At 40.5% G+C, this 24,745-nt stretch overlaps 1 protein-coding gene across 4 annotated transcripts in view; it reads left to right on the top strand.

Annotated features, from left to right (window-relative positions):
- The first annotated feature begins 3,713 nt into the window (after positions 1–3,713).
- The window catches only part of MME (membrane metalloendopeptidase), a 91,348-nt gene continuing 70,316 nt past the window's right edge, over positions 3,714–24,745 (top strand). Inside the window, exons 1-3 of one of the 4 annotated variants that reach the window (XM_037134431.2) lie at positions 3,714–3,803; positions 8,337–8,506; positions 9,234–9,269. In XM_037134431.2, coding sequence (XP_036990326.2) covers positions 8,347–8,506; positions 9,234–9,269 — 196 coding nt within the window. In that variant the 5' untranslated portion in view covers positions 3,714–3,803; positions 8,337–8,346. Of the gene's footprint in view, positions 3,804–4,453; positions 4,549–5,804; positions 5,945–7,750; positions 7,832–8,336; positions 8,507–9,233; positions 9,270–24,745 lie in introns of those variants that run through there. The other 3 variants (XM_037134433.2, XM_037134434.2, XM_037134432.2) reach the window with 3 other exon arrangements.

Here is a 24,745-nt window from a genome sequence, read left to right as displayed (position 1 = left end):
TAAATCTTTTAATTGGGGCCACACAATTAGTATAAATTTAACCTTACATCCTACTACAAATGATCTGATTTCTGGCTTGACCATGAATTTGTACCTTTCTGACATAAATTTAACTGCCTAAATCAGCAGAAAAGGAAATATGTTTATGGTTGGGGCAGTAGGGAGGAGTGGGAATGGGATTTCAGTTTTATTCTTTTTTATAGTTCACCTTTTCACTGCAGCTGTTTCTTTTTGGTGGTCTCTCAGCTTTAGTCAGAAATCTCTGATCTGAGTTTTCTTCTCAGTCTGTGCTAGGCTTTAAGTGAAGTCCCTGGCCTTTACAAAGCCTGTGAAAGCTGAAGTTCTAGGTTTGGTGAGGCACCCTTGGACAAACAGATGCCCAACAGGGGCACCGTACTCAGCATTCAGTATATTTTTTGGATTCCCGGCCCCCCGTATTTTTTACTTCTGAAGTTTTCCTTCACTTTGTCTTTGGCTCAATGGTGCATTTAAAGAACCTTTACAAAATACTTTATCAGGTGTTTATAAGTGTTGCAGACAAAGACAGCTTTTAAGAACCTACTCTACATCTTGCCAGAACCAATGCATTCCATGCTTAATAACTTATGCATGACAGCCAAGAGGACTATTTTCTCCTCTGTTTCTGTAACTCAAAAAACTGCATGGCCTTGGACAACTCTGTAAATCTCAGTTTTCTGAGTTTCCTTACTGGAGACTCTCTACTTGATAGCTTTTAAAAAATATATTTTCAAACTTCCATTAGCATTCTTGATGAAAACCTGAAATGTCTGGTAAACTTTAGTGACATTAAGACTTCAGCTGAAAGTCAGAGTCTGAAAATAACTTTATGCATTTTTTTTGCTATATACTCTATCTTTTTCTCTCTAAAATACCGCTACCAAGAGTAAATCTTTAAATTGACTTCCTGCAGGGTTTTTTCCCCTCTTGCAACAAGTTAAAACTGTAAACTAAAATTAATTTTAGGCTGCAGTAAGGAAGGAAAACATTTGTTTGAGCAAAAAATAAAAGAAAAAAAGCTGCAGACTGGGAAACACAGATTCAGGTAGTAACCTAAATTGTGCTCCCAAGAGACAAAGACAAAGTAACCTTTTAGAGGAAATTTTCCTGCTCACAGTTCCCATTTTAGTGAGTTTCAGGTAAATGAGGTTTCCAATTGTATCATTCTAATTGGTCTCAATTGTGCAGGTCTGATTGGTCAATTGAGTGGTCTAGATGCAAATGAGGCTATAATTTGTGCAGTTCTGATTGGACAGAGCAGGTATCAGTCAGTCCATTGGTCAAAAGAAAAATCAGGGCTTCTTTGCGGTGGTTGACTTGGGGTAACCAAGCAGGGCATAGTGGGGGAAAGTTCAGTCCCAGGTTCTATCTGGTATACAGAGTACGTGAGGAGCCGCTGTCAGCAAATAGCCACTAAGCTCTTATTTTTCATAAAATTTGGGCCCTCAGTTGACCATGAAAAGTCCATGTCAACAAATAATTTCTCTTTCTGGGTTTACATCAAATGATTTTTTCTTCTCTGAGATCCACAGAACTCATAGCTAAATAGTCCACAACGTTTTCATTAGCAAATCTTTAGTTTAAAACAATTGAATTATCTTTGTTTTCAATTTTCGGCTCTAAGTTTAGAGGTACTATAAACAAATCAAACCATCTCATTTTCTACTGGTAATAAGGTATTCCAGAACTGCAAGGATATATTATTACGTTCCAAAGGAACTTTTCTTGTTTAAAACTTTTGTGCAAATTATAAAACAGAAACTAGATTGAAAAGTTTAAATTGAAATGACTAGACATATGAGTTTGTGGAATTTCCTGTTCATATGCAAATTTAGGGATTATTCCCAAGACATTTCTCTCTCCACCAACATTCATTATGTTAAATGAAAAATATATATTTAATTTTTAATGCACATGGCTCCTTATGAAGAAACTGAGGACTTGATACATGAAAAAAAAGAAAGACTTTTGTAACTCATTCTAATTCCTTGTTGATTATTTAAGGTTGAAATAACATTTTGGTAAGTTAGCTGAAGCATAACAAAAATTAAGCACTGGAATGTTAGAAGATCTAGCGTTCTCACAGAATGTATTTTAGTAAATCACCTTTCTATGCTTCAAACATTTCTGTAAAATGAGGATAACAGTAACTCAACATTCGCGTCAAAATGAATTGGGTTCAAGTTCCCGTTGAGACACTTCCCAATGGTTTTAACTTAGCCAAGCTCCTTACAATCATTTGTGGGGTAATTACACCCATATTTTCAGATTGCTGTGAGTATTAAGTATTATCTGGAAACATGCACCAAGAAAGAGTAAAACATATAAAACACTTTTGATGTCTATACATTAGATCTCTCTATATTCATCTAGTTTAATGATAGTTATGACATCTTTTAATGCCTGTCCTTTGTATTCCATTTACTGTTTCATGAGCAAGTATTACTTTTCCTTCTTGCTTTTCAGCTTTCTCTAGCATGAAAAGTATGTAAAATTTATCAGTGCAGAGGGTCTCTCAAGCAGTGAGTTATTTTGATGTTAAAAACAGATATGGCTGCTGCTTTGGGGTAAAATGCTCTGAAAATATCAATGGAAAAAAAACAGATATTACCAAGTCTAGAAAAATCCACCTGTATTTCAATACAAATTTCCCAAGAGGTGTGTGGGTGAGTGTGTGTGTTTGCAATTATATGTGATTCAAATGAGGAAACGGATCCATGGGAAAGCTGCTTATATACATGAATAATTGAATAATTGAACTAAAAATTAAGGAAGCAAAAAATTTAAAAAATAGAGGATGTTCAGTTTTTCTGAGCTCCTTGATATTTATAGCTGACAGAGGCAGCTTTTGTAAAGAAACAGCTCTCTTGGAAAAAGTATTTTGTTGGTTTATTTTTTTACCCCCTAGAGAAGGAACCACGGGTCTTCAACGACGTGCTGTTTGGCTGCATTTAACTGACAAGGGTCCCAGACACATGACATTCAGAACATAATACAGACATGCTTCAGCTTATTTTTCTCTGGCTCTCTCACTCTTCATCTCCCAGCCCTCAGGTACACTCATTACAAGGTTCCCAAGCCAGGAAGCAGGAGTGGAGTTTCAGTACAGAATGTAGCTCTTCACATCATGTTGGTCTAAGAAAAAGAAAGAGGGGGAAGAAAGACGAAAAGCAAAGGGGAAAAGAAAGGAAGGAGAGAAGGAAAAGGGGAGACTGAGGCAAAGAAAAGAAAGAAACAAGAAGGAAGGAGAGAGAGAAATAAAGAAAAAATGAGAAAGGAAGTAAATCTGGATGAAGGGAGGAAAAGGATCAGTAAGACTGTGAGAAAGGATCAAATGAGAATGTGAGAAAACGAGAAGAGCTCCAGTAGGAAGACAGAATCTTCATCAGCACTTAACAGAATCTCAAAAGGCAATGCATTGTTTTCTAGAAAGCCCCAAGCTAAACAATTCCAAGAATGTTTGACATAGCTCTTTTGGGAAGGGTGAGGTGGGGGCATGGGTTGGGGGTGGGGGTTTCTTACACACACACACACACACACACACACACACACAGGCAGGCACACCCGGCCCCCACACATGATGTGACAGGGTTGGGGAGACCTAGTGGAAACCTTCAGGTCACCCAGGGAACTGCTCCTCTGGCTGGTCCTGCAGCGGCGAGGAGGGGGGGTGGTGAGAGCGCTGAGACGTGCGGGGCGCAGAGATGAGCAAGTGGCGAAGCTGGACCGAGCGCAGGCGGGAGCAGCCGCCCAACTCCCGGCGCGGGATCTGCTGAGAGGCCACGGTGAGTCCTTCCGGGTGTCCGAGTCCGATGGGGATGCCCAGGGTCCCCATCGCCTCGGCAAGGCGGGCTGGTAACCTCCCCGGAGTCCGGAGTCCGGCCTCGGCCCGGCGCAGCCCGGCGCCCCACGCAGCTGGAGTCGCTCCTGGGCAGACTTGTGGTCCGACCGGCGCTGCGCGGGGCGCCTGGCCCCGCGCGCTCATTGGTCGGGACGTGTCTGCTCGGCAGCCTTCAACTTCTCCCGAATCCCACTGGCGAGTCCCGGGAGAGCCAGCTGGCACCTGGGAGCGCGAGGAGGAGTCCGAAGGGGCGAGAGCCCCGGGTGGTGGGAGCGGGTGGGATGGGCTCGGGGAGGTCAGAGCCAGCGGGAGGGAGCGGCTGCCCTCGAGGTGCGAAGAGCGGGGTCCACGGGTCAGGTCCAGCGCGATCTCAGCGCCCGCTGGGACCCCGCACGACCTCAGCGGCCGGGACCCCACGGCCACGGACGAGGGAGGCGTGTCCGGGGAAGGAGCCTCACTGGGACCTGAAGAGTGAGGGCATGGGGCCGAGGTGACCTGGAGGAGGGCTCTCAAGTGCAGTCAGGTCGACTCTTCGGGTTCATTTCCATAGCTCCCTGCAGCCGCTGACACGAGGAGTTAAGTGCGGCTACCGAGATCACGCTGCCTATTTGCAGCGGGGCTGGTTTGGGGGCTGGGAATTTGCCGTTCCGCTGTGCAGACACTGGCTTTATTATTTTTTTTTAAGCAAGGTTTGTTTTCTTCTTTATTTCTGTCGAATTGTCTCTTCCTTTGCAACTCACTTTTCTATGCTTACTTTTCCTAACCTGAAGATCTTTTCATTATCTCTCCTCTTCATTTTTGCTTAGAACCTTAGTTTCCTATTATGTAATTTGTGCGGTATAGCGTACTTAAACCACACAAAGGTTGGTTGGCAGGGGTGGAGGGCAGTTCTTTGGTAGATAAAAGTTTCCCTACTTCATCGGTCTCAGTCTATTTGTAATTTGAAAATAAAGATATTGCAACCTAACATTCACCTTTAGCCACTGGGTCAAGTCTATTCCTCTCCCATATATGATGCAAATGGTAATTTAAACTGAAAAGTGGTACCTGGTTTACAGCATCAGTGTTTGGGAGCTCTTTATGGATAAATCAGTTATGAAGGCGTGTACTTCTCTCTGCTGAACTATTTCTGGGTTCCAGCACTCTGCAACTGTCCAACAGTTTTTTGGACTCAATGCAGTGACTTTCATTGAGCAGCTTATGGGAATAATGTGGATGGCACTTAGTGTCCAGAACTCCATATTCCTGACCCAGCAAACACCTACAAATTAACATCCAGGGAAAACATGATGATTTCTCTTGAGTACCTGCCTCTTGTGCTTCTCAAGCTACAGTTAACTCTGGAACTTGTTTCTCCAGCTTCCTGTGCCTCAGTTTACATAATACAAACTTTAATTGCCTAGTGTACCTTCAGGCACTTGCCGAAATATTAACATAGTCATGTGCTGTGAAGATAAAAGTTGCTTAGGTTTATAGACTTCCTTTTAACCAATTATGCTGTGAGTTCTTTGATTTGACTATGCAACTATTCACAACTGGTATAAGCATTTCTGCTTTATATTGCTTTAAAACTCAGCTTCCGCTTAGGCAAAATAATCATTTATTTGGATGATGTTGTCAAGGTGGTAAGATTCTTTTGGGTTAGGTCTCTTAATTCTCTATTCTTTCCCATGAAAGCATCTACTTTTCTGTTTATGATTTCCAGCATATTTCCAGTTAAGGTGAAATATGTTTTGGCATACCTTGTTTTATTTGGGGACTGCAAGTATCAACTTTTATATATTTATATTTCTTTTGTGTAATTGCTCTCCTTTCCAAGGCTTCTCTCAAATGGTATTGGGTGTGATAGAGTTGAGTTTTCAAGTGTCTGGGACTTCCTGAGGTCAAAGATTCTGACCTCTGTTTCTTTAAAAGAAGGTACTGAATCCACTGGAACTACCTGGAAATGAATAACAAAGTTAATGAGGAGGTTAAACTTGGATCATTTCTGCTTTGCTCAATGCTGTTATTGAACAGTACTACTTAGGAACAAAAAGAGTGAAATTTCCAGAGGATTTACAAAAAGGCCAGATGGAGAGCTTGCAGGTGATTCACAGCTGATATTCTCTGACTTGGGTAAAAGGGCTAAACAGCTTCAGTCCCTGCCTTCGGTGCCCTAGGATGATTTCTCCTGCCTTAGGTGCAGAACCACTGAGAGCCCAGAAGTTTTCCTGCAGAAGCCTGGTGGCGCTAAAGAGCACCTTTCACTTAACCCCGTAGCTGCCCTGATTCTTGGCCATAAGTTTTTCTGGGGAAACTGGTTGTTGTTTCAGAGAAAGAACTAAAAACAGAAGTGGGTCATATTATGTTTCTTTAGATTGTTTTTTGAGATATTATTAGAGCAGGGAGAGAAATAGTCAAGAAAGGGAAATACTTCTGCAAATGTGATTCATATGTTCTTTAGGTCAGTCTCGGTTTATTCTGAGGGAAGTTTTGATTGTTTATCTCCCTGTACGGTGTGTTAAATTTGTTTTCATCTTTTCTTTCCCCAACCACCCTTATTAAAACTACAAGGTCTACAATCAATGTAATTCCATATCATAACCCCAGGGGCTGAGACCAAGACAACATGAGTTACATAACCATTAAGAAAGACATTTTAACATTCAGGTACATTACATTCCACTTTTATTGCGCAGACACACTTTTCATGGTCTAATAAAATATTTTTATTTGAAAGTCTGTCCTTGGTTATAGCCTCGTGTAATCAAGGGGAGAGCATGCTTAAGACTCTGTATCCAGAACTTTAAAGTTTAGTTGCCGTGGTTCACTTATTAATAATTCACCAGGGAGATTAAATGTCTAGTTATCTGCTGGACTACACTGCAGACCACAGTGCAAATGTAGACTCTGTTTCTTCTTTATCCTGTGCCTCAGTTTCCACAAAACACACCCTCAGAAAATTGTGTATGGTCAACAAAGATCTTTACCTAAAAGAGCAATTCTGAGCAGTTGCTTCATCTAGGAGCTAAATTACATGCTTAATTTTTATCGAGCTATAAAAAGCTAATCTGTTAGTTTACAATGCTCTTTTCTACATTACAGCCCTGTGGAACAACTGAAGTTATCTGGGCTTTTGTAGATGGCCATTAGAGAATCAATAGGCCTCTAAAAGAAACATAATGAAATCAGATGTTTAGACTTAATAGCCCTTACATTTTCCCCCAAAATGTAGGCAGTATGATCTACAGCGGCTTTTATTATATGATGACACAGTTTTATGTGTCATCATATAATAAAAGTGACCAAATGTGTTCTTTATGAAGAACATGTACGAAGTGTGTAGCCTGGGGCAAATTACCTGACATTTCCGCATCTCCGTTTCCTGATGTGCAGGGTTGGAATATCGGTATCCCCCTTACGAAGATTAAATGCATTAGTACGTGTAAAGCACCAAGGGCTATGACTGACACATAGGAAATGCTCAATCCATGTCCACTATTGTTAGAAGCATTAATATTAAAATAGATAGACATCTTGACCATTGTTACTCTTACCTACAAGGTAGGATTTTTTAAATCATATTTTTTTGTTCTTCAGTTGCACAAAGAAATTATGGTTAACATCTTTCATCCCTAGAGGTGAGCCACTGACTTTTGGTCCAGTGAGTGATCATTTGCAGAATGTCATCTAACCAGTCAATAGCTACCTTTATCAGCTGTAGTCATCATTTTGAGCTATAAAATCAAAAGTTGTTTTTAAGACTAAAAAGAAACTGCATGTGTTTGTTTTTATTCTGCACTCCTATTTCAAATATTGCTTAGTCAAAATCGCAAAGTGTCAGTTATTCATTTCCAAGCTTATAAAGGGAACCACTGGAACATGATATAAAATTTACCTTTGACATCGTCCAAAGTTCAGAACGGTGGTTTAAAACTTTCCTTAATGATAGCACAGCAATTATTTGCTTAGGAGCTGCCCAAGGAATCCTATGTGAGTATTTAACTGAATCTCTTGTCTAGTTTTGCTTGGATCTTCTGTGAACGTATATAAAAGAAAAAAACAAAAACAAAAGGTTGGGACAGTGACCTGTCGAATTCACTGGGCTCCGTATTCTTCTCTGTTGGAATCAAAATCTTGACTTTTTCATTTTAATTTATTTATTTTTAGGGAGAGGGGAAGGGAGGGAGAGAGCGAGGGAGAGAAACATCAATGTGCAGCTGCCTCCCACGCACCTCCTCAGTGGAGACCCAGCTGCAACCCAGGCAGGTGCCCTGACTGGGGATCCAACCGATGACCCCCTGGTCGGCGGCGGGCGCTCAATCCTACTGAGCCACACCAGCCAACCAAAATCTTCTATTTCTTACTTTAAATAAGTTAACCTTTACTTTATTCATCCACATTAAGCATTTGGAAAATTGTATACATATACTTCTTCTTTTTATCTGTTTATTAGTTTATTAGAAACATTGTTTAAACAGTTTTAAACTTTTTGCAGATTTTAGGTGATGGGCAGATCAGAAAGTCAGATGGATATAACTGATAACAACACTCCAAAGCCAAAGAAGAAACAGCGATGGACCCCACTGGAGATCAGTCTGTCGGTCCTGGTCCTGCTGCTGACCGTCATCGCCGTGACCATGATAGCACTCTACGTGAAGTATGATGGTGAGTCCCTCCCACACCTCTGCATCCGTAAGTGCCGAAGGGAGTGACGTCCTCATCTGACACTGGTGCTTTAAGGAGAAAGACAATTAAATTAAAGGTAGTGCTAAAAAGGGGCATTTATAAAGTCTAACATCAATATGTCAAAACAAATAACTTTGACTAAAGTACAACGTCTTTAACGTTTGAGCTAAATGAGTCCTTGCCAAGTGTGTTTAATGCCCTCATGCTGAGTTTATGAGGATTCTAATGTATAATTTCATTTGATTAAAGTATACACAATTTCGTGGCCAGCTTCAATTAGTCAGTTTTATTGCGTCATTGAAATTCAAAAGGGCTACACAGGAATGTGAGAGGTCAAAACTGAGTCTTAGAAGTGTTTCACAATAAGGATTAGAAAAGATTGGTTCCTTAATGACCAAAAAAACCAAACAAACCATGATTACCAGACTAAAACAACTGATTATTTCAGTTTAAAAGACGTAGAGCTTAGTGGGTAGAGATGATGTAATAAACACATTTTTCTTCATAATGAAAATTTTACATTTAGGACTTTCCCACTTTATTCCTCCATATTTTTAAACTACTAACAATGATATGTAACATTCAGGCTTAGTTCTTGCTTTACAGAATCAGTTATATAATTGGTGGTTTTTATAAGAACAAAAGATAGGGAGAAATTAGAAGGCATGTATTGCAAATATTTATGTGTATACCCTTCTTTTTCTAGATGGTATTTGCAAGTCAGCAGAATGCACACAATCAGGTAAGAAGATGGCTTTTAAATACAGTAGTGTTACAATTAATGTATAACATTTAAAAATCCAATGCTAATAGATATCTCTAAATTTGCTTTGTTTATGATTTTATTCATTGTGGATCACTTATAGGCAAGAAAAATAAAATGTATTTAAATGGTAGATTAACTGACATGTTTGTTCTACAAAAAGAACTTCAGAAGGGAGTAGCACGTAGTCATTTAAGTTACATGGAGAAGTTGAGGTTTGGGAGGGGCCCTGAAGCAGGGCCAGGATTGGAAGAGGAGATACAGTGGCGGGAATTCCCAACAAGGAGGAAGAACGGCCGGAGTAAATCACATTGCTGAGAAGCAGGGAAAATGTAGGCACGGTGGACAGGGGCACATTACTGAGAGCTTTGAAAATCTGTGGTTAGCCTTGATGTTGTAATAACAGAGAAATGGATATTTTCCTGAACAGGTCACTTGATAAGGCAGAAATTGAAAGATGATTCTGGGAATGCTAATCTAGATGGATTAAGTGAGAAGTAATAAACCAGGCAGGGTGGGCAGATAGGGGTTGTTGCTGTAATTTGGCTGTGAGTTGGAGAGGTCGGCCTGTGATGGGATGAGACAGCTACAGGGCAAAGTGAAGGGAGAATTGGGTGGCTCGATAGAACTGACTTGCTAAATGAAGGATTTGAATAATTTGGAAATGATGCCCAGTTTTAAAACCTAAAGGACTCAGGAGAATGGTATGAGGGCACACAGAAGTAGAAAAGTTAGGAGGAAGTCTGTTTTAGGAAGGGGTGTGGCTAATATGGATTTGTATGTGTTGAGTCTAAGCCAGGGGTGATAGCCCAGTGGAGACAGACAGCAGGTAGGTAGAGATGGAGCGTTAGAGAATCTCTCATGGGGCAGATGCAGGATCTGTCAGCCCAGGGGTGATAGCTGAGCCTTGGGAGTATTGGAGTTCCCAAAACGAGAAGAGAAGAGGTATGACAGCAGAATTGAAGAGAAATCAAAAATTAGAGTAGAAGGAAAGGTCAGAGAGGTGTAGGGAACTGCGGAAGTCACATCCTTCAGAGTGTGGTGAAAAAGAACATTTTTACAAGAATAAAGGTGTAGCTGGGCACAGCACCCTGGGTATTAAACACAATATTAATGCCCTTTGACGAGAGATTCTAAACTTCCTTCCAAGAAATAACCTGCCCCAAAATATTTGTAACCATTTGCTGTTGCATGTTCTTAATCTGGGTTTTTGTTATTCACTGACCTTTGCAAAATAATGATGGGAAGATATTTTAGGATTAAAGGTTGTAGTCTAATATTTTGAATATGCGCTCCTTTGTATTTCTTGATTGCTTTTTGATTTATTGTTATTATTATTATTTGTTTTGCTCTGGATCTTAACTGCACTCGCTGTATACTCACCTGAGACAGGATTGTAGGTAGCTTGAGGAAGACTCCATTGGGGTAGCAGCCATTTGCTGCTCAGCATAACAGGCACTTTCCCATCCAACCATTCTGGTTTCCCAGAAACCAGGGAAGTTCCTTTTATCCCCAGGGAAATGGCTGTACAGGTGCCTAGGCTGGGAGATATCCAGGGTCCCTGTGCCAGAGTTAACAATGTGCCCGAGTTGTCAAAGTTACCATTTGCTCTCTCCCCACTCTTCCCCCTCTGTTCCCTGCACCAGCTGCCCTATTAAATGTTCATGCCATCCTGCTTTGAGAAACTTCCACTGATAATTATCTCTAAATTTCTCAGTCCTTAAAACACCTCGTGTGTCTCTTAAGTCTCTTCTCCCTCACACTTTTATTTTCCCCTTTGTTTTTTCTTACATTTTGTTTTTGAAGAAACTGGATCCTTTCACTAGTAGGTAGGCAAGAAGATCTCGGCGGTTTTCTCTGTTAGTGCGCTCCCCAGGAGAAATGTGATATTTGAAATCTGGAATCTTAGATGTGACTTAATGTTTAGATGTATGGATTTGGCTTTTTAAGTAGTATTTGACAAGTCTCAACTCATTAAAATGTATTTTACCTGTATCCTTTTATTGTAGCTTAGAAATCATACCAAATGTAAAACACCTTGTAGAACTGCATCTTGGCAGAGAAATGTATACAAGAGAAATAGCTTCAGTGGTAAACAAGGTTGCTGAATACCGTCGTGTTTTTCTTCATCCTGCTCTGTTGGTTCACAATCTGTTAGACTACTTCCATATCCATAGTTATTACTCTTCCTGGGTGAAAAAAAATGAAATTCAAATTAACCCTTATGAATACAATTTCACACCCATATGCATGCACAGTCCTCTGCTAGTTAAGAAATCTGTTCTCCCGTAGATAAATAACTATTGCTTTTAGAATTTGCTGCAAATTAAGAAAACTCTAAAGGAAACCTTGAACAGAAAAAAAAAGTACTAAAGGGGGGGAGAGAGTGAGAAGAGTGGAGCGGATGGAAAGGAACATGAGAAGATGGAAAAATGAAAAAATGTCGAAAACCATATAAAGTCTACCAATTCTATAACTCACTTTTTAAAGGGCTAGGAAAATCCAAGCCAGAGTACAGAAATTCTTGAGAAATGAGAAATTAAGTATTGAGAGCCGAGGTGCTCACTCTGAGTGGAAGTTGATTCTAACTTAAATCTTCCTGCCCGTGGATGGGAAGTGCAATTCCCTCCTTGATCCTGTGAGGTCAAGGAGCCAGCTCTAGGCCAAAAAAAATAAAAAATACTGTAGAAGGCTGTGGGTCACCTTGAAATCTGCTTATTGTTAGTTTAGGTACTAAATCTGAGCATCTATGAATTTAAATATTCATAATATACATAAAATGATGTTTATGGTAAACACTTTAAATTAACTTGTCTATATATGAAATGCAGCAGTGTGAAAGATTACACCAGACCTAAAATAAAACAAACTACTTAACAAATAACCAGATAAGGCAGTGCTTAAAATCCTGCTATTAAAGTATGAGTAATATTCTTCATCTCTTATTTACCATATAAGATTGTCAAAGGTATGGAGTTATAGAGCTTGTATGTGATTTCTCAAACTTCTCTATATAAATCTAAATCCTGTAACTGGTTCCCACTACACTGCAACCTTACTAACTTGGAAGATTTCATGGAATCGTGTGCTTTCAATCAGGTGTTCTTAGCTTTCTCACTGATGACATTTGGGGCTGGATAATTCTTTGTTGGGGGAGGAGGCTGTCCTCCACATTACAGGATGTTTCTCAGTGTCCCTGGATTCTACCCATGAGGTTTGTAGTAACACCCCATCCCCCAGTCGTGACAACCAAAAACATCTCCAGATGTTCCTAAATGTCACTGGAGGCAGCATGGTCACTTCTGGTTGGATGGATACCACTGGCTTAAGTGATCTGAAGAGATCATCCAGTGCTTTTCCCTCGGTCGTAGGCAGAATGATGCCTCTCTAAAGGTGCCTGCATCCCATCCCTGGATCCTGTGAATGTGTTACCTTATACAGCAAAAGAGACTTTGCAGATGTGATTGAGTTAAGGATCTTGATATGGGGAGATTATCCAGAATTAATTGGGTGGTGTCATGTAGTCACGGGGTTCTTACAAGCGACGAGGGAGCAGGAGGGTCAGGGTCAGAGCAGGTGATGTGGCATGAGACGCAGAGGCTGCAGCAATGTGGCCACAAGCCAAGAAATGTAGGCAGCCTTTAGAAGTTGGAAAGGGGAAGGAATGTTCCTTCCCTAGAGCATTCTGAAAGAATGCAGCCCTGCCAGCCCTTTTTAGAATTCTGACCTTCAGAGCTATAAAATAATAAACTTATGCTGTCTTAAGTCACTCAGTTTATGCTAATTTTTATAGCAGCAATAGAGAACTAGTACTACACCTTCCATAGTTCCTTTATTTTAAAACTATCTTTGAAGAATTAAAACACGCGTGCGTGTGTGTGTTTGTTTGACCAACTGCTGTTTTCTTTCTACATTGAGTAATGTAATATGCAGGTATAAGGAAGGAATGTTAAATGGATTAATAGAGGAGTGGAACAATAGAATGCATGAGAATAATAACAGAAAATAGGGTACAATAAAATAATAATAGAAGATAATGAAATAGACTAATAAAAACTAAGACTTACCAAAGGTCTTATGTGTCTGGCACTATTGTAAGCAGTTAATGGGTATTAACACATTTGATCCTCATAGTGACCCTGTGAGGCAGGTACCATTATCTTTTCTTTCTGAAGATGACAAAATGCATTAGGAGTCTAACCCAGGAGGCAGCCTGGCTCCAGAGCCTGTATTTATGGTCACTTCTCCATGTTACCTCAAAGGAAACTAGGAGTCTGTAGAACTTTCAGTACCGTAGGCCTGTGCATATAGTCTAAGAGAGGTGCTGCCCTCCTGCTGAAAGACATAAGGTAACACTCAGAGACTCCAAATAGTTAAATCCAGACTGAGAAGGAGAATATCTCTTAGACCCAGCGGCCAGCTACTTTACTGAAAACAGTGAGCAGCTTCATCACCAAATACAACATGGAGCAAAGGGATCTAAAGAAGCAAATGATGGCAGTGCAGTCCTAAAATCTCCGGGCGATAGAACAGCGGGCAATGCGTTCGCAGGAGAGGCTGTGCTCTGCACACTGTGGCCACTGAGAGACAGGCTCCTGGGGCATCCAGACCTGGATGCAACTGCTCAGAGCCACCCAGTTCCTTTCATTCTCTACTAACCAAGCAAACTTTTCATGAGCACTCAATTATTAATACAAGAAAAGGAGGCATTGTTCACCTGAAAGATGCATTCAGCATGATGAATATATGCACATTCTGATTTATTATCACTTTGGTGCAGCTTGAGCTACCATCTTTAAAGTAAATGAAACTTCCAGCATCTGGTCATTTCTGCAAGGGCTGGATCCTGGTAATCCCCTAGGCGAAGTATCCTGGCACCAGCTGGCCTTTTCTGGATAGCAACAGGGACTCTCTGCCTCTCTGTGGACCATGGTCTCTCCTTTCTTGCCTATTAACACCCAAAAAAACCTTCATAAAGAAAAATGGCACTAGATAAGTATGGCAGACTGACTCCTGAGGCCTGCGAGTTGCAACCTTTCACAGCAGAAGACGGGGTTATTTTATTACGCAATTCACAATTAAGTTTGAAAAAAATTTTTTTCAGGCAATAGGAACTCAGCAGGCTTCGTAGAAAGACTGCTGAAGCACACCTTCGTTCACTTAAATGTGGCATGTGGCAATTTGCTGTGGGTGGCTACCCCAGCACCGTTCTCCTGACAATTGTGTAGCAGTATTTGCTTTAAAAATTCTCCAGTCAAAATTTACACTGGTCAGTCAAATTCTTTCCAAGAAAGAAAGCTAATTTTATGATAAACACACACATAGATAACACATAGTTTTTCTTACCTTCTGGGTAGTTTTCAAGCAGTAGTACTGTATTGGTTTTTTTTTTAATTCATGGTCAACTTATGAAAAACAGAGATAAGTTGAATTAATCAGTTCAAGGGAAAGAAAATTAGCGATGCCTTGTAAGTTTATTTTGAATCCAAAGGTTTGTTTTATAACTGCAGAAATGACCTATATTTAAAAAGGAGTGGGTATAAAATAGAGTGCGGGCCAGGATGGGGACCCCGGCTTTATGCAACACATTAGTGTAAGAGAAATGGAAAGGCCCCTCTGTGGTGGAAGGGTCTTGCTTTGTCCTGGTCATCACCAACTCCAAGGTGCTTTTCGAGAAGCCTTCAATATAACATAAAACTCAAATTGATAGCATTTTTAAGGTTATTTAAGGGAATTGAAATTCATGGAATTAAAAAGATAATAGAGGAAAAGTTTAATAGCCTTAAAATCATAAAAAAATTATTTTCTGAGATTATTCAGAGGAGTTATGGGGAGCATGGAGTGAATGGGGCGAGAAGAATTTTGATCCTATTTCTAACTCACTAAAAATTGGAATAAGTTCTTTCTGCTTAAAATCTCCTAAGCCTCTACTAACTAAAAGGGCTACCCAGAAAAGATAGGCAACACTGAGTGTTAGTGAGAACACAGAAAAACTGAAGCCACTGTATATTGTTAGTGGGCTGTAACAGACTTCACTGTGTCCCAGCGGAAAGTGTAAAAACCACTTTGGAAAAGTTTGACAATGTTTACAAAAATTAAACATATGCTTTTCATACAGCCCAGCAATTCCACTCATAAGCATGAACCTAAGAGAAATGAAAACACATGTTCTTACAAGGACTTTTATGCCGTTGTCCATGACAGCGTTATTCATAATAGCCAACACATAGAAACAGCTCTGATGTCAGCCAACAACAGGTGAGTGAACAGAGGGTGGTACAGCTGGAAAGAGGAGCACTAGACCACAGTGAAAAATCATTGCCGTGACCCACGCGACAATGTGGATGAACCCCCAAGGCACTATGCTAAGTAAAATAAGCAAAACACAAAAGACTGCATATTATTTAATTCTATTTAGGTGAAACTTCCAGCAAAGGCAAACTTGGAGAGGCAGAAGGCAGAATTGCTGGTGCTTAGAGCTGGGAGTGGAGAAGGGATTGCTGTAAATGGGCACGAGGGAACTTTCTGGGATGATGGGGGTGTTCTGAAATTGGGGTACAGGGACCGTGGCTCAACTGTATCAGTTTATTTCAAATAATTGGGTTAATTGATGATATGCAAATTATAACTCAGTAAGATTGTTAAAAAACCTCTCTCATCCTTTTTTCCATCTCATCCATTTACAAGTAATTTTCTTATATTCTGACATTAGGCTTGCTATTAAATGTTGAGTGCATTGATTTCTATTTTTACAAATCAAAATGAATATGTGTAGTTTTTCACATGTACCAAATCTGTGTTAAATAACTAAAGCTTTGCAATTTGAGTACTTATTCATTGATTATATTAGGGTTATATTGTTGAAAACTCTATGGAAAATAGTAAATCAACTAGCAAGTTAAATTACTTTTGAATTAGACATTGGGAGCATTGTTCAAGTGCCCTGGGGTTTCCCTTTCAGAAGAAGTCAGGTTGTGTGCAGGATGGAAGGGCCAGGTGCACCAGCCGTCTCTGAGTCAAAATTTAGCTGCTGGGTCTGCCAGAGAGCCATTACCAGGGACAATCCTGCTCCTGGAAAAATGTGTTCGTTTTTCGTACGGGTTCTGTGATGTGTTTCCCTGTTCACCTTGACTGCTAGTGAGTAAAGGGTCAAATTTGTTTGTAGCTTGTAATTGCAGGACTTCTGCATACATTTGATTCACTAGCTTTACTCCCTTTTTCTTTCTTATCCAGCGCACATGAATTAACTTATTTTACGTATTCCTGTAAGGCCACTTTGAATTCTTTCCCAAGCATTGTAAGTTAATAATTAGATGACTAGAGTATAAATAAATTCCAGTCATAGATATGTGCAGGAGAAAGGCTGTTAAATAGTAAACTTTGTTTCAAAGAATCGCAAGTGTTATAAATAATTACAGCACAGTCTTTTGAAAGATGATTGTTCTTTTTTCCTCTGAGCCAACTTAGCCTGGAAAGGCTAAGATGCCAATTCTAGCCATATCCTGTGTTTGCTAGTATGTGATCTTAATTAGGTCAGTTTAGCTTTTTTTTTCTGCACTTCGTTTTCCTAATCTGCAAAATTGGAATTAAAAGCGCCTCATTTTACAGAGGAAAAGCAAAGACTAATGACAGCCTATTTCATATTACAAATCCTTCAGGGAGATGCACCATCAGTATAATGCACAGATGTATTCCATTTAACGTGCTCTTTCATGAATGTTACAAATGCCCTGTTTAAAACTATTTATTGAGAATCAAAAAACAATCAGAATATTTTTAAAAGAATGATGTAGCTAAAAAAAAGGACGGAAAGGAGGAGAGAGGGGGAGCAGTATATTTTAGATACTCTCAGGTAACATTTTCTTTGACCATCGTGCTCCAACTTAGCATAGGGAGTGACAGGTTAGCCTGTGAGTTAGTCGAGAGGAGCACAGTCAGAAATGGACACTTGGATCCATGTTTCCTGCAAAGCAAAACCTACCAGCAGACACACCTGGATTTAAACATGTAGCCACTCTGTGTGCCCTTGGAGACCCTCTCTGTTAGCCTTTTCCTCGCCATGGATTAACCCCTTAAAAAAAAGCCAGAGGCCTGTAGCAAGAGGGGAATGACTAGATCTTTGCTATTCAAAATGTGGTCCGAGACCAGCAGCATCAGCATCAGCAAATACAAATTCCAGGCCTCACCTAAGCCATACTGAGTCGACAGCTGTCCTTTCTAAAGTCCCCGGGAGAGTAGTGTGTGTAATAAAGTTTGGGAAGTGCTGGAGAATAGTGATTCTCACCTATGGCTGCTTTCAGGGTAATTTGGGAGGCTTTTAAAATATATCCACGCCAAACCTTCTCTCCTCCGGGAGGTACAAAGTTCCTGTTCATTCAGTGGGTTGGGCTTTGTTAGGTGTTAGGAGAAAAAGCAATTCAGGTAAATAAATTGGCATTAAGGTATGTAGGAACATTTGCATCTTTAAAAGAAGGTATATGTTGGCCAACTAATTTCTTCAGTAGATGCAATTTCAGACTGTGCTGCCCAGGAAAAACTAATTCTGAATGAGATACTGGGCCTACTTTTCTGCTAACAATGAAGAAGCTGAACCTGGAATGTCCTCCTGAGATGTGTCCCAGGATAAGGCGGGCATGAATGTTTTCACAGGGACTTCAGAACAATGTCTGTCCTCATCCACTCATTAATGTATTTATTCACCTATTTATTTACTCATTCATTTTTTTTAACCAATAACATTGATTGGGCACCTTCTAAATGTTGAAGACTTTTCTAGAAACTGAGAATAAGATACTCTTTCCCCTCAGGACAATGATAGTCTGGTCAGCATAACAGACCAATAGACAAATCACCTTATGGTTTTGGTAAGTGCTATGATGGATACTCGGAGTGTGCAGCCGGCACTCTGAGAAAGGAACCCCTGAACTAGATCAGTCACGGGAGTGGGCAGGTAGTGATGGGAAGGGGACCGGGGGGAATTCTCAAAAGGAAACATCGTCCACTAGGTCCTGAAGGATAGTCAGAGATTACCAGACCAGGGAAGCAGAAGACAGCCCATGCACACAGGCTGGTTGCGAGATGCAGGCAAAGACATGGTGAGTTTAAGACCTGCAGTTTGGTTCCTGATGGCTGGAACGTACTGTGGAGTGCTCCAGGCTAGTGAGACGTGATGCTGGAAAAGAAAACAGAGGCTAGTTCATATGCTACCCAGGTTGTAATTCCTCCTAAAATCTGTAGAAAATGAACAAATACGTTACAGGGCTCATCTAAGGATTTTAAGCAGAGGTGTAGCATTCTCGCACTCTCCTGCTGTCTAGCTCAGCCCTGGTGAAGTACCCATACAAAGATAACGCTCCTGTCTCCCAGGTGCTAGGAGGGCTCGGCAAGACTGAGGAACTGAAAGAATAGTGACAGGGCTAAGTCGGAGAACATGTGTATGAGGATGTGAGCGCAGGAGTGAGAAGGGGAAGTGTGGAGCCTTTGCACGGGTGTGAGCAAGAGCCGGATCTTGTAGTCCATGTTAGAGTCCATGGACCTTCTACTAACAGAACTGGAAGTTACAGAAGGAAGGGTTTTATTTTTTTATTTTTTAGATTATTTATTTATTTTGAGAGAGAAGGGAAGGGAGGGGGAAAGAGAGAAACATGGATTGGTTGTCCCCTCGAATGCGCCACAGCCAGGGAGAGAACTGGCAACCCATGCATGTGCCGTGACCAGAAATCAAACCAGCGAACTTTCACCTTACAGGACAACACCCAACCAACTGAGCCACTTCAATCAGGGCCAGAAGGAAGGGTTTAAAATGAAGCGTGACTTGGTCAGAATTACTGAGAAGGACCAGTGACTATAACTGAAAAAAATGGCTGCAGGCAGGAAATTAGGCTGCTACCCATGGCAGCTCATGGTTGCCTCTATTTGAATGGTAACAGAACAAAGACAAAGATGGATTTGAGAATATTTAGCAGGTATAATTCATAAGACATGACATTTATATAAATATGTGAAGTAGTGAGGAGGGAGTAAAGTATAACTCCAAGTTTCTGGCTTGGGAAATTGGCTGGTGTGTGGCCTTGGGCTGAGCCAGAGGAAGAGCTGTGTGCGTAATAATAGGCTGGGGCCAGTGCACAAAACGTTCCCTTTGAGACGGTGTGGATCCGAGATACCGGCAGCTCTTCCACAGGTCGAAGTTCAGGGAAGTCAGGGTTGGAGATAAGGACTCGGAGGTCATCAGCAAATGGGTGATGTGGTTGGGATTTCCCAAAAAGGAAATGGAGATTTCCAAAAGAGACTGAGAGGAGGGGTCAGGGAGGTAGAAGGAAAAGCAGTCAAGTACAGTAAAATGCAGCCGAGAAGTTAAGAAGTGAAAGCAGAGACAGAGAGAGAGAGAAGTGGAAGACCAGACAATGTGTAGGTCTTGTTCTTGGGGATGTAGGTGAGGACATGTCCAGAGAAAAGACGACAGGACTGGGGAAAGAGGCACTGGTGGTTTGGAGGCTGGGAAGCCTGGGAAGCCATATGACTCATCATTCAGTTGCTTTAGTTTTTTCTGGAAGATAAAAGGCAAAATTTGCCCCTGGAAAGAGTGGACAGAGAAAGTAGGAGAGTATTGAAGGCTGAAGAAGGCTGAAGCGAAGGGAGGGCCGTGTAAAAAGGCTGTGCCCAGAACTGATGATCCTGTTAAAGTGCATAATCAGAAATGGCATTAAACCACACAGTTAAGGGATTTTCCTGGTATTGTGAATAATATGTTCAACAGGTATTTATTGAGCTCTGTTCTAGTTCCTGCAAATGCAGAAATGAACAACATAGTGTTCCTACTCACATGGAGCTTACAGTTAAAAACGAGAAAATTAATCAGACAATCACTGAAACAATCACTAAACAAATTAATCACTAAATATTTAAAACACATGATTAAATATCTTAGCCTGGAGTTGGGAAGGAAAAGGAAGGCAGATGGATAGATTTCGGATAGGGTCATTTTTAGGGGACAAGGGAATGAAATACTTAGGTGAGACGATGACTTAAATGATGGCGTCACAGGACATAGGTTAGAAGGTACAAGAAAGGCAAAGGAAAAGTAGAGTGGGCACAGGGTGAGAAGTCTCAGTGAAGTTGAAGCACAAGTATAGAGAGACTAAAGAAAAAACTTCTAAGGATTGTGTATGATCGGAGCATGGGTTACCCAAGTTGAAGGTTTCAAGGAGAAAACTGCTCTGGGTGTTAACATCAGGAATTACTGTGAAAATGCAGGTAAGGATGTGAAATGGAGGCAAAGGTCATGAGAGTTTAGAAAGTAAAATGTTCTTAAGCTAGAGGGTAACAGAGGTGTTTTGTGTGTCTCCACATAGCCCCTGCTGTTAGCTGGAAAGATGGTAGAACTTTCAGGAAGGGAAGACCATGAGCAAGATATCAGTCTTTAACAAACAGAGGTGAATGGGAAGTTAGCAGATGGCAGAGATAAAAGAGTTGAGGCTGAGATGGTCAGCTGGTGGAGGCCTAAAATCAACATAGTGGAGAATAATGATTTGGATGCTGCAGAGGGATAATAGGAGGGCAGTGTTGCCTTTCACAGAGGTAAGAGAGCTTCAGGGGGAGGGGTTTAAGTTAACCCAGAGAGCCAGAAGGAGCCTTCTCTGAGTAGACTTAGGGCTAAATGCGGTCCTCTCTTCTTGCCCAAGGGAATTCCAGAAATGCCCTTCTAATGCTATTTCCTCTCACAACCCAAAGATTCTAGAGTTGTACAGTGTGCCACCTGATCTAGAAATTAGCTCAGACAGGTTAGGGGTTTTACCTGGTGTGTTGTTATGTGTAATTATACCACTCAAGTGGGTAAAAGCAATCAGCAAGAGGAGACATTGGCCTCAGAAGTTACATAAGTGTCTAACCCCTATGCTTTACACTCAAAACTAATATAATATTGAATGTCAACTAATATTTTAAATTTTTTACATTTTTCTTTAGAAAAAGGAGGTGTTAGAAGGCCACCTGTCTGGCATATTATTATAGACCTCCATTTGGTAGAATTAGAATTACTAATGAATTCATTTTTTTATCTTTTCACTAGCCTAGTTAAAAAACTCAAAAGAGGATCAGTGAGTTCTTTCCTTGAAACAAAATGTTAAGCATTTCTTAGAGGCAAGATCTTCCTTAAAAATTAAAAAATAAAAACCAGAATTGTTACATTTCAGATATTAAAATGTCTTTATAAAGAACTCTTCAATCGAGAGGAATCTGACAGTAGCAGTGAAGCTAATAAAACAGAGGGCTGGTTCACAGCCCAGACTAGATGATTGGGGAGTCAAACTGAAGTCAGTTAGGAGGTAGCCAATAGCAAGCAGTGGCTCTTGAGGCTTAAGGCAAACAAGCAAGCCAACTACATCATTGATATGGCCCAGCGATAACTTGTATGTAGTTTCTTTTGTTAATCAAGGTTCCCTGAACTGAAAAGAAATTCTTATTTAAAGAACTCCCAAGTCATTAAAGACTTGTGCTTTAAAATATGCTTCAGGATCCTGTACTGACTTATAAACACTTCGAGAAAGACAGCTTTTGTTTAATCCATTGGCTTAATTTTCTGGCCTAATTAAATTAGCTGAATAAAATTAAGATGTTTTTGACACCTCTACTAGGCTTAAGCCAAAATGAATTCATTGTCCTGAAATACATGTATGTAGCAAATAATGATGTCACTAACTTAGAAGCCAAGAAGCAAAATATTAATAATTGTATTTATTCAGAGAAATAAGTTAATTATATTTGAGTGAGTTAAATAAAGGAAACTTTATAAAAAGGTCATTAACTGAACAGAAAATGTCTCGAAGCACTGTGTATGATGTTCTGTCACAAGGATACAACAGTGCGTCAAGAAGAAATGGCACAGGTAAGACTGCAAGTCCTCTCAAACACATACCCATGCACACATGCATCCTTTAAAAAAGACCATAAGACAGTAGCAACACGTGTTATGGAACTTTACATGTTATATTTCAACTACAGCAATAAAATTGAATCAAAGAAAAGAAGTGGGATGATTAGAGAAGCTTCAAACTGGTTGAGTACCTTGCAAGGCCCCATCTGCAGGATTAGCCCATCTCAGGCCCTGGCACTCACTAAGGCCAAGGTCAGTGGCTCTGGCTCCATCTCCAGTCAGCTTCTTGCCTCTGATCTCAGCTCTAGTATATGGTTTCCTACCATGTATCTTGGGATCTCATTCTAAAGAAGAAGTTCTAGAAACTGAGCTTCTGCATTTCTTCCATATTCTGGGGTTGGAATTGAACTTAGCTCTTAACCTCATCATGTTTTGCCAGGCCCTTGGACCCTGAACTTTCTTGGGTCACCACACATTGTCTGCTGGTTGCAGCTTCTTCGTCACAGCTCCCTGCTGGTCCTCATCCTTCTTCCATGGCTTTTAGATAGAAGTGTCCTCTCTTTCTGATCCCTGTAGTCTACCTAGATAAGGTCCACTCTCATTGGACTGGCTCAGACTACTTCTACCCAAGCCCAGTTCATGCAAATGACAAACATTTTGTATGGAAAAAAATGTGTCTTTATTTACGAAGGAAAGAATAGTTCACTAATTTTGTATGCCAACAAAGAAAGCCAAGGATCCTGTTTTTTCCTCAGCCATCAGCCACCACACATATTAATTTTAAAAACTTAGGAGGCAGGAATCAATTATCCTGTTTTATTTAATACAATAAAATTTAATTATGTGAAGGAATTCCAAACTTTTCAGATATTTTCTATCTGACTTTAAGGGAGCAATACAAGTCATTTTAAAATTCAAGTGTAGCAACAGGAAAAAGAAACCAGTATCAAAATATTTTAAGATTCTGATATAGAACATGTGTGTTTTTTAAAGTTTTTAAGTAACAGATGGTGATCATTTACTATAAGAATACTTTTCTTCACTGAGAATAAAGGATTTTTTTGGAATGTCTATTATGGACTCATCATTGTGTAAAATGCTGGAATTAGAATCCTTGCTTTCAGTGAAGGGTTACAATTATCATTGCTTTTATAGTCTGTGGGTTACCTGGAAATGTACTTTGAGTTATTTCTCAGAAATTGCACACCTCATACTGACCAGTTGTTGCATTTTGATGGTCTGAGGCTCCATCCCTCACTGAACCATATGGTCATACAAATGATGCTGTGATGCATGAGCCTTAAGGAAGAGGTAGGCAGCAGCATAACATGTGCAATCCATAAGAACTCTGTCTGGGTTCATGAGAAGAACCAGTCCAAGCTAGGGCTCGTGAAAACTTCAGTTGACTTGACAAGCTGTGTGTTAAAGAGGTGATTTACAACTTTGTGCCCAGCCGTAAACATAGATTGACAGTAAAGGAGACCTGTTCTCATGAAATGGCCATGATGAGGACTTCTAGGACATGCTGGCTGTTTCCTTCGCCCTCAGCAAGAGGAAGTCCTCTTTCCCATCAGATCCCTCCACTTCAATGGTCGGAGTGACAAAGACCAGACCCTTGTTTATTAGTTCCCACATACCTGCTCTCACCAATCAAAGGCAGGCAGTGCTTCTTTTGGGGTGCTAAAGCCTGGAGAACATAGTTCTTCATCCTTTATCCACCCTGCATCCTTTCTTTAGAGGATGGCCCACTCCACACCCAGCCACTCCACACTGTAGTCTTCTTTCGGTTGCCTCTCTTATCAAGGCCATCACCCACTTTCTCAGGCTGGATCACAGCTTGGTATCTGACTCAAATATTTGTTGAATGAGTGAGTGAATGAATGAATGAATGAACTGCTCTCTATCTTCTCCACCTTTGTCTGGCTAATTTCTCCTTTGCTTCCAGGACACCCTGCCCACTGCACACAGCACTCACATCTTACTCATTAGTTTCCAATGTCTAGGTTTGCCTACCATAATGTAAGTGTTAACCGTATCTTATTCACCATTGTGTTTCCAACAACTAGCAAGGTGCATGGCACATAGCAAGTTGTCAGTGAATATTGGTGGAATGAAGGAATATTTTAGTTATTTTTTTATATTTATTCTCAGGTTCCTTATATTGAGATCACAAAACCATTGTTATCAAAATGAAGTGATTTGTCAGGGCACCTGGCACACAAATACAGCAGCAAAGAAGTGTTTTCAGTCTGGTTTTATTCCATTTCTGCAAGTCAGGTTTCTCAGTTCTGTATTTCTCTGTCAGGCTCCTAAGTTTAGCCCTTTTCTGTCTGATCTATCTATTGCCTTTGCTAGAAGTCAATTGTTCTTTTCTCAGTTTAATTACCTCACGAATTCTACCTTCTTAAGCTAGAAGTAGGTCAGCAAGGTAACAGTTTCTGTATGTGTTTTTCTTTCCCACAATTTTCCTGTTTTAGGAATTATTCTCAACTGATCTCCTACTTAGGTGAGCATTTCTAGCTCTCTAGCGCTAATATATCCACCAGTCTGGCCTTTCTTTTCCACCCAGTTCTTTCAGAGCTTC

The sequence above is a fragment of the Artibeus jamaicensis genome, unplaced genomic scaffold, assembly GCF_021234435.1.
Source record: "Artibeus jamaicensis isolate MK-2021 breed Jamaican fruit bat unplaced genomic scaffold, CSHL_Jam_final scaffold_474, whole genome shotgun sequence".
NCBI classification, from domain to species: Eukaryota; Metazoa; Chordata; class Mammalia; order Chiroptera; family Phyllostomidae; genus Artibeus; species Artibeus jamaicensis.
Note: the sequence above shows the minus strand (reverse complement) of the source record. Positions and strands in the feature narration are given on the sequence as shown.